This window comes from Pristis pectinata, chromosome 1 (assembly GCF_009764475.1).
Source record: "Pristis pectinata isolate sPriPec2 chromosome 1, sPriPec2.1.pri, whole genome shotgun sequence".
In the NCBI taxonomy this organism is placed as follows: domain Eukaryota; kingdom Metazoa; phylum Chordata; class Chondrichthyes; order Rhinopristiformes; family Pristidae; genus Pristis; species Pristis pectinata.
In genome coordinates this window covers 54,506,318-54,517,373 of record NC_067405.1, presented here as the reverse complement: position 1 = coordinate 54,517,373, position 11,056 = coordinate 54,506,318, and the positions used below count along the sequence as shown (strand labels likewise).

Below are 11,056 nucleotides of genomic sequence, written 5' to 3'. Positions count from 1 at the left end.
AAGAGGACTAAGACAGCTAGGGGTTTTAGTAGTGTGGGAGCCAGGTCTGGAATAATGTCAGTGAGAAATGTGAGAAATAATGTCAGTGAGAAAATGAGAAACGTGGTTCAAACTAAGCTGCAGCAAATTTGTAGTCATTGAACTGGGTCTCTGGCAAATATGTATACCCCATTCTAATCAATGGAAAACATACCACCTACTTTACTATGTTGTTACACTGAGATACACATCTTCTGCAACTGTGCAACCTCCCTCCAAGATCCTAATTTATGTCCCATTTCTCTAGGTTGCAGAATGAAGTAGAGAGGTCAGCACATGGTAATGAAACACACACAGGTACATAGGAATAGGAAGGAATATTGGTGGCCACCTGAATGGTTAGACTATTCTCTAATGCACAATGTCTAGACAACAGCCCAATCAGCTGGCCAATAAAAGAAAGGGGTGTGGCAGTAGCACAGCAGTAAGTGGCAGCAGAAGTGCTCAGAATACTCCTCCTGATTGCACATTATAATTGCACTCTTCCCCATTTAGATAAGATATTTATTTATTAGTCACATGTACATCGAAACACACAGTGAAATGCCCGGTACCTTACCCATGAGACAATGTCAGTGGGATGTTGCAGTGATGTGGTCGACAGGATAAGGCACTCGAGGAAGAGCACAGTTATAAAGCGCAACTAGCAAAGTGATTCTGGCTCCTGACTGGCACTCAGTGTTATCCAGTACTATTTGATTAGAATAGCTTGTCAATTTCCTGTGCTCCTGCCACTGACATCTACAGGGCAAATTTGGGTTAGATCCAATCTGTAGCTGCCATGTGAAAACTTTATGATCTCAACAAATGTTATACAGTGTACTTACCTAAACTTGTGAAGGTTTACAAATTTTAAGTTTGTTTATTCCACCAATTATCACAGCTTGGGGACTGACATTTTTGGGAACATGAACATGCTACGTTTGTTGCAAAAATATCTCACAAGTTCCATTTCAACAACTATTTCAACTGTTTATGACAATTCAATGAGACATTTTTAATTTGTCTTACCTTGTTATGAAACATTATTTGGGATTTATCTGGTGTTAAATTGACATCTATGACTGAGGCTGGAACCAAGATATTTAAGAAGAAAATTGGATAACGAATATGTGAAGAATCCTTCTGGCATTGAGAGCTGTAGTACTGTCGGACCAACTGCAAAATTAAAGCAAACAGAAATTTTAAAAAAATCTTTCCAGGACAATCCATGTAATAATAAATTTGGACCAGAATAGTGAAAACTGTTAAGTTGAAGTAAATTTGTAATTATGTTAAAATGCTAACTCTACCTTCATCTTTATTGACACTAAACATTTAGCAAGGAACTTTTTAAAACCTTGCCCTTTCAACATGTTCCACTAAAATGTTCCAACAATTGCAACAGAGACTAGATGTTGAAACTTAGTCTAATGTTGTCATCCTTGTACAGAGGAGGTTGGGTGAAGTCCTTTCCATCCAAAATCAATCCATCCAGAAACAAAATGTTGCAAGATGAATTTGTGAATGTTGTATTCTCAGTTTTAAGATCCAGTCTGCATTTCTTAAAACCAGCAAATAAACATCATATAATCTGTTTATTAAAAAGTTATTACACCTAAATGATAACCATAAATCAGTTCACTGTAGGGTAAATGACATGGATCTGGAAACACTTGAAAATTAGTTGCATTCTCACCCTGAATGTCATACTGTAGCTTTAAATAATTAGACATATCTTTTGAAATAGAAAGGATCAAATAATAGATGAAGTAATTCCCAAACAGCTAAGTAGTGACCAACCTACCAATTGATTTAGCACAAAATGAAGCAATATTTTACAAAACAAAATTGCAACTCTGTTAAAATCCGCCTTATCCAATCAGTTTAACCTCACATCTGTGTTTGATTACAGTATTTCATGGACATTTTACTCTTTCAGTAGTAACATACAAAAAAAAATGATTAAATTTTACTGCAGCCACATTGTATCTCTAATACCTGTTGCAGAAATAATTAGCAACATCATACTTTACTGAGTTATTGTTTTCTTAATCAGACACACTTGAATTAGTCTTCAGGATAAATATAGAAACTGCAGCCAATAGATTTCAAACTTGGGATTGTTGCAACTGCAAGAAAATCTGAAGTACCACATACAATCGGCTGTGTCTTTGTGTATTTTTATGCATTACCAATTCATTGAGTTTTTGAACTAAGATTCTGAAAAAAAACAATGCCCATAACATCCACTTGATTACTACTGAGATGAAGTTGGCATTTGAAAAATTGAAAATCCCAATATCAACAAGATTGCATCTGCCCTTTTGCTCCCTGTAAGTCGACATACAAATAATAAAAATGGCACGAATTGACAAGAATTGCTAATAATACTATAGCACAATCCAAAGAAGATTATTGAACTATTATAATAACATAACAAATATTCTTAAAGCACATTTATTACATACTAGAAAATGAGGTAAAGCAAAGTTGTTCATCTACCTTTAATATTTCCTTGTGCTGAACAGGTCTGGAGTTCACAGAGATAAAACTTCTGTCAGGGCTGGTGAGACTCATCGAAGAGGGATTAGAACTGGGCTTGGGAAGAAAACCACTGAGGAAAATCTGTAAACATTGGAGAAAAAGAAAACACATACAAATTTAGTAAATGCACTGCTATCACAACATAGTGTTTTGGAGCAGAAACTCATTTGCAGAAATTGTTCACCGGGAGCTATCTGAATCACATGTACTACAATGGGGACTCAGAAGCAAAGGCCCAGACCCTTCAGCTGGGGAAAGCAAATAAAAAAACACACAAAGTGAACCAATTATCGAACTCCTTCCTTGGGATACAACCTGGCAAGCAAGTTGAGAATGGCAAGGTGAAAGAGCTGCTTCTTTTCCCCGATATAGAAAATGTGCATTGTGCCAAAAAAGGGAACAAAGTCAAAATATTGCATTCATCTAATTTAAGTTATACTGGCAATGCAGGTGGCTGTTACATTTACAAAGGGTTATGTATCATTTTACAGAATTATGAATCTGATGATGACTAGATTTTATATACGTATACCAGCAGTACAATTTTAAGTTCCAGTAAGATACCACTGATTAACCTCTATCCCAATATTTTCTCCAATATTATTTTGCTCCAGGTTACCATTATCTGAGAATTTTCCTAATTGTGCAAATCAGTATTTGTCTACGTTAGTAGTAATTACCACCATGTGACTGAATGCTGGAATGTATGCAAGGCAAAGGGTACAGGCAAAAACTATTTACTGAGTAAACACGCAGGTCAGAATGAAAACATCTGTCAGAAGTGATAAATTAGATTTTATGAACCAATGGTTTACAATGTGACTGATACATTAATCGTGAAAGATTTTTTTTAAATAACAGCTGGACTGTCATTTTCTGGCCTGCACAACAGATTCTGTTCAAAATGACCTCCCCCTCTGCTCTTCATCTTCCCCTTTGAGAGCAACTCTGGCTTTACACATTGCACACATTGTTTTTCTAACTTAAAGAAAAATAATGTTTCACTAAATATTGTTTTGCAGGTTGCTGTAACCATGGAATTTCCATTACATTTAAATAAATGTTACTAAAGTTGCTCTATATTTAGTTTCATAAATTACAAACTGAAGCTAATAGCCAATGTCAATGTACAATTCTGGATGAAAAGAAGTGGATGAGTCTGGCTGATCCCTAAGCACGGTACAAACCGACTTGGACATAGAACATAGAAAAACTACAGCACAATTCAGGCCCTTCGGCCCACAAAGCTGTGCTAAACATGTCCCTACCCTAGAAATTACTAGGCTTACCAACAGCCCTCAGCTACTCAGCTCCATATACCTATCTAACAGTTTCTTGAAAGACCCTATCATAACCACCTCCACCACCGTTTCCGGCAGCCCATTCCATGCACTCACCATTCTGAGTAAAAAAAACTTACCCCTGACATCTCCTCTATGTCTACTCCCCAGCACCTTAAACCTATGTCCTCTTGTGGCCACCAATTCAGCCCTAGGGAAAAGCCTCTATCTACCCTATCAATACCTCTCATCATCTTATACACCTCTATCAGGTCCCCCCTCATCCTCCGTCTCTCCAAGGAGAAAAGGCCGAGTTCCCTCAAACTGCTTTCATAAGGCATGCTCCGCATTTCAGGAAGCGTCCTTGTAAATCTCCTCTGCACCCTCTCTATGGCTTCCACATATTTCCTGTAGTGAGACATTTGGGCAAGTAAATTTTTTTTACTAGGGCAGAAAGAGTAAATACCAACTGATAGAACTGGTTTTGGGTTGCTGTCAAATACAAAACCTGCAGCAAATAATCACAAAGCATTACTACAATAGGTACGAACATTGAAATCTCTTCCAAACAAATAGTACTTGAGGTTGGCAGGACAACCAGGTTGATGGTCAGAGTGACTTGTTAGTGTTTCAGATGGGCTACTGACTGAAAACATCTATGAACATTAACATCTATCAAGCTAGTGCAGTGGTTAGCGTAACACTATTATAGCGCCATTGACCTGGGTTCAATTCCGCCCACTGTCTGTAAGGAGTTTGTACATTCTCCTCATGTCTGCGTGGGTTTCCTCCAGGTGCTCCAGTTTCCTCCCACATTCAAAAGACGTACAGTTAGGAAGCAGTGGGCATGCTATGTTGGCACCGGAAGCATGGCGACACTTGCCAGCTGCCCCCAGAACACTCTACACAAAAGATGCATTCCATTGTGTGTTTCGATGAGATTGGAGAGAAGTTGATATAGATATCTTATATCTATATCAACTTCTCTCCAATCTTCCCTCATGCCCACTCCAAGCTCATTTTGTCATTGGGATAGCCCATGTATTACCACCGAGCTGCTGACACCCATGCAAGCTGCTATTGCATATGGTCCCTTTGTCTTGGATACTGCCCCTCTCTTTTCAAATCTGCTGTCATGAACCAACAAGCGGCCATTACCACCCCTCCCCCTGTAAGAAGTACACTAACCTCCACCTCTCTGTCACTTGACATATTGATGTACTCTTTTGTGCTCCACTGGGAAAGCGTACTCCCATGACTGTGTGGCAGCTGATCTTGCCACATACTAATATCTGAGCACCACACAACGACATCCAGGATTTGGTGGAATGTTACCCAGTGAGGTTTAAATGAGGCCAATTGTCAAAATCAGCCTCTTATTCTGCTGCAGCAGGTGAGAACTTAAGTCTCCAGCACAGAAACCTGCTGGCAGTTAAATCTAGGCCTTTAATTTTCTATAGTTTAAGGAATCATTGAAAAGTAACACAATATTACTCATAAGATGTTATACTGATGAGCTAATTCTGGTATGCATCTAATACTGATGTCCTTGAGGGATGTGTACTTATTTGTTGTGATGTGCACATTTTGTACCAAATTCAGTGCAGCTGGCATTACCAGTTTTCCGGTTACTGTACATTACCTGTGCAATCCTTGATTTTTTTTTAAAATGTTTTCACTAACCAGGACATGGACATCATCAGAAGAGCCAATATTTATTCTCCATCTGTAACTGCCCCTAAAAGGAGGCAAGTCTGGATTCATGTACAGGCTAGACCAGGCAAAGAAGGCAGATATCTCTCCCTGAAAATTAGTGAACTGGATCAGTTTTTAATCACGGTCCACTTGTTTCATGGTTACTGTTACGGAGACTTGCTTTAATTCAAGATTTATTTAATTACAATGGTGGGATTTGAACATGCCTCTGGACCAATGGCTCAGAATTCCGTGTGCTAGTCCAATAACTTCACCATTGGGCTACTGTACCATATTTTGGTGAGTTATCCTGCTACCGTGTAAAATCTATTTATGGTTTCAACTTACCTTTTAAATGACTATATAAATTCTCCTTGATTTAAAAACAAAGTGCTGCTATGAAGAAATTTACTGAGTTTTCTCTCCACTTTTAAAGCAAAGAAAAATGCCAGCAGTGTTGAGTTTTGTTGAAAAAATCCTAGGGGAAAAATTGTATAAATTGACTGTACTGCAGGTTAGAGGGCAGTGTCAAAGGTTTCCCAGTAGGGGTAAGCACTTTTTTGAAACAAATTCCAACTTAAACTATTAGAAGCTAAGTTTAAAATTTATGCTGCTTCAAACCAATGAAGAGAATATAAAACAATGTTTCAATCATGTGGTGTCAAAAGATTGAACAAATTAGCATTATAATGAGATTGAGTGTATTGATTTAAGATTATATCTGTAACAAAAAATGTCAATCAGAGAGAAACCAGGCTTTTTTTTAAAAAGTAAAAGTAGAATTGCATATTTAAGTGCAATGGAGTGCAATTGAATTCATGATTATCCAACTACTTAGAGAACAGAAAAATAGAAACGATTGTTCCACAAAACCCCTATTTAAAAAAAAACATGCCATTAGTAGTTGAAAAATAATTTGCTTACACACTTTGTGCAAGCAACCTGTCACTGTTCATTATATATTTTTGGAAATAATTACCAAATTAAAAAATAAATGACAGGCTTCAATGTTTCCATAGTTATTTTTGCAATTAGTGAAGGTTCCATGTTACAGTCAGAACACATTTGTCAATTCCTAATAACTTGTTTTCCAACCTGCTAGGGAGCAGTTGGACTGCTGTGTAGGGATATGTACATTGGCAGCTTAAGAGCAGAATTTCTGGGGGGTGAGGGGGTTGAAGCTGTAGATTTGTGAACAATATTCATCTTCCATAAAAGCCATCATGAACAGCTATCACACAACTTCACCAAATATAAGCAGGTTCCAACTTAGGCCAGCAGTGATCAAACAGCATTTACTGTTCTTGCACTGCTAGACCTTTCGATCTGGGCTTCTGTGTGTCAACTTAGTCACTGGGAGTTCAAATCAGCATGGTTTCTGGGGCATATATGAACAGTCCAAGCAATAGCACATCTTTTCAATCAATCCGACTGAAGAATCCTCACTGAAGCACACAGTCTAAATCAGGAAGTGTGAGTTAGAACATTCAATTCAATGTAAAAATTGTGTACAGAAAGTGAAGTAGAGGGAAAGAAATTTAGTGCTGATATACTGGTGTGTCTGGAGAATTGGTTAAAGGACTAAAAGCAGTAATTGGGAATTAACAGGTATTTTTCAGGTTGGCCAGATGTTATCAGTGAAATGCCAGAGATCAGTATTGGGCATAATTTACATAATTGATTTTTTTTTAAAATGAATGCAGGCTAGCTGATGGTACAGGTTAGGAAGAAAAGTGAGCTGTTAAGCAAGTGGGCATGAAAGTAGTTGATGGAGTACAATGTGGCAAACTGAGGATGTGCACTTCTGTGAGAAGAATATGCAGCTGGATTTTTAAACAATGGGAGATTTGTAAGCTTTTCTGTAGAGGGTAACCTGGTGCTCTGGAGACATGGAGACCACACATGCAGATACAACAAACAATTAGGAAGACAAATTTGGATAGATGTTGGAGAACAACAGTAAGTAAGTCTTACTGGGATTGTACAGGTCTTTGGTGAACTAGATCCAGTTTTGACCTGTGGATATATGCGGGCCTGAGAAAGTGATATCAGAAGGATGAGGGATATTGAGGAAGTAGGTGCTGAGAAACTGTTTACTCTTGGTGGAAAACCCAAATAAATGGGGATAGATCAGAGATGAACTATTTAGGACTGAGAGGAGGAGATATTTCTTTGAGCAGAGGGTCGTAAGTCTTTGGAGCTTTATCTCAGAAGACTAATGCTCAGTTGTTCAGTATAGTCAAGTGAGAGACTGACAGATTTTTGGACAACAATGAAATCAAGAGATGCGTAAACTTGGCAATAAAGTCCACATGAGGCACAGGATCAGCCAAGATCTTATTGAATGGCAGAGCAAGCTCCTACCTCTATTTCTTAGACTGGTATGATGAGATAAAAGACAAAGCTGTGAAATTTTATATTTATAAAACTTATAATCTGAAAGAATAAGACTCCATTATAAGTAAAATTAAATTGTCAGTGTCAAAGGAGCCCTATTATCTGGCATATTTAACGTACATCTTGTGGTCCAGCGGGTGGGTACTGTCCCTTCCCACAAACCCTTTGGGCAAGGATCCTATGTATCAAAACCTATGAAGTTCAGTGCAATATGAAGACTAATTTCCATTTTTCCTCAAACCTCTTTGGAAAAAATCCGACCATATTTGATTTTATGGAAACTCACAACAATGGTAAAACATTGTTAACTTGTTGTGAAATCTGGTCGGCTGGTAGTTCCAATTAGTAAAGGCAAATAGCTACTATTTTCCATTCTAATGCAAGCAGGATATGGAATATGGAGACATAAGAGACTGCAGACATTGGAATCCCTTCCCTCCTCACCTGAATCCAACTATTGCTTGCCAGCTCTTGCTCCACCCCTTCTCCTCACCTCTTTATACTGGCTATCTCCCCTGTACTCTTTCAGTCCAGCTGAAGGGTCTCGAGATGAAATGTCAACTGTCCATTTTCCTTCACAGATCCTGCCTGACCCACTGAGTTCCTCCAGCAGTTTGTTTTTTGCTCCAGGATAAGGAATATATTCATTTAAAAACTGAAAGGATGCTGTTCCATTCATCAATGAAGGGACTTGTATACTTAAGAAAAAAGTGGTAACAAAGGAATAAATGAATGATCCTAGCATGTTCAAAAATATGGTATACATTTGTACTGATAAGCTGGTTAAACCATAGCTGTAACATTGTGAATACTGAATCACTGAAAAGTACATTGGATCCACATACCGTGACAAATTGATTTAGTAATGTATCAAGTGTGAGAGGCTAGTTTATAAAGAGAAGCTTGAAAAATTAAGACTTTATTCATTAAGTCTTCTTGGTGGAGGGAAACAGGTAGGAGGAGGAAGGAAGGTGTGTTAAAAAGATTTGAAGTAGTAATTAATGAAAAAAATATTTCAAACAGTTGTTGAATTATAAGAGTCATAACTGTAGGATTAGTAAGTAAAAAAAAAGAAACATTGGGATAAATGTTTTCAAACAAAGAGTTACTTGTCTATGGAAGTTATCACCATATATGACTCTCAAGTCCAAGTTAAGCAATGATATTCAAAAGGGTCAAGGATAAAATATTGAAGAGTATGATGAAAGAACAGAGAAATGAGATTTAAATAAATTAATACACCATCCTGACTTGGAAATATATCATCAGTCCTTCATCATCGATGGGTCTAAATCATGCAACTCCCTATCCAACAGCACCAGAAGGATGTCAGGGTTCAAGTGTCGACTCACTATCAAGGGGGAAGTAGAAGTGGGTAATAAATGTTGACCTTGCTGGCGGTACCCTCCTGAAAACCATTTTCCCTCTTTGTTGAAATTAATGCAGTGCTACTGAAAGTAATAATCCTTTACATGCTTCTATTTCTTTAAGACTTTCTTCTGTCCATTTTTCTTTCTTGGCTGGGAGACATGAACACTTCAACACTGCCTGCCCCAATCTGCCATGTCCACCTTTACCCTTAACCCAAACCCAATAAACCCCTCCTCTCACCAGGCTTCGCTTGAATCATTTAAAGGAAGCATTGTGAACTTATTAAACAATGAATACCTTCCACAAATCTCAAGTACATAGAACAGTACAGCACAGGAACAGGCCCTTCAGCCCACGACATTGTGCCAAACTAATTCAGCTAATGACATCTAATTAAACTAATCCCTTCTGCCTGCACAAGTATATTGGTAAAGTCAAGATCAAGGTATTTGAAGGAAATGATATTGCTACTTTAATGTTAGGATAAGAAATGCAAATCATAACACAGCATGAAATGGGAGTCCCTAAATTTACTGAATAACAACAGTTGCCAGGACAGGAGATCATAGATAACCCTGGGTCCCTCACCTGACTTTGTTTGAAAAAAAGTACAATAGTAAATTTCTATTCAGTACTGACTCTCTACACTTCTAGTTTTACTTTCTAATAGCAGTTAAAAACATTTATTTTTGTAGTGTACATGTTGGAAATATATTAAGAGAATGATTTTTTCGTTCCACACTTAACAGTGAAGATTCTGCCCAACAGGAACACGTATTGGGAATGCAGCCACATATTGAGCGCAATTTCCTAATCATCTGGTCAGTAATTTTGAGAGCACATGTCTGCTCTGAAATCCTGTCCTTATAGGGAATGCAAAGTCATAATATTATTTCTCAAGTACTTGATAAGTTCAGGAAAAACTTCTTTCCCAAAACAAAAAGAATCAGAAGAAGTTTCAGGTTCGTGGATGTTCAGAAATGTGAAACTTTATGTCTGGAAGTAAAGGACAAAGTAGTAACACTTAAAAAAAATTAAAATTTGCATTAAACTTTGCATGCAAGTATTTTCCATTTTTGTAAATAAGATCAAAATGTTTAGGGAAATGTTATCTTACTTATTCATTAACACTTTCAAACAATTCATATAATAGACAAAGTGCGAAGTTGTTGATAAGGAAAACTAATTGCATCAAATTGCTGAGCATTGATTTTTTTTCTCCTTCCTCCCCACCCCCCCAGTATAATCAGTGTAACCTTATACTAACCTCAGGTTCTTGCTCATGATGTTGGATAGGTACCATGCTGACCATCACAGCAGTTCCCAGAACTGTTAACAGGGCCATTTTGTGATCCGACACCTTGGCTTTTTGCCATACAACTGCCTGAAATATAATGGCAGAGAATCAAATTCTGTCACTAAATTTAGGTCTGTTTAGGTCAAGTCATATGCAGTTTCATAAAATTGAAGGCTCCACAAAGGCTTTCTGCGCTTAACAAAAATACTCATTTCACTATACATTGCAAATATACATGCATGTACACACCAAGGTAGTTTATCTCAACAATGTGGATGCAACAGTTAAGAAGAAATTCTGCATTAACCACAAGATAGGACTTCAGCAGCAGCAACGCCCTCTGTGCTCATTGATCTACACTGGCTCCCAATCCAGCAACACCTCAATTTTAAAATTGTTTTCAAATGCTTCCATGGTTTCGCCCCCTTCCTCACCTTGTGACCTCTTCCAG

General features: G+C 37.7%; 1 protein-coding gene across 2 annotated transcripts in view; it reads right to left on the bottom strand.

The window, feature by feature from the left end:
• pms1 (PMS1 homolog 1, mismatch repair system component) overlaps positions 1–11,056 on the bottom strand; it is a 66,308-nt gene that overhangs the window by 30,033 nt on the left and 25,219 nt on the right. For both annotated transcript variants that reach the window (XM_052018360.1, XM_052018351.1), the window contains exons 6-8: positions 10,576–10,692; positions 2,524–2,646; positions 1,051–1,197 (exon numbers count right to left, since the gene is read on the bottom strand). In XM_052018360.1, the coding sequence (XP_051874320.1) occupies positions 1,051–1,197; positions 2,524–2,646; positions 10,576–10,692 (387 nt within the window). The remainder of the gene's footprint in view (positions 1–1,050; positions 1,198–2,523; positions 2,647–10,575; positions 10,693–11,056) is intronic.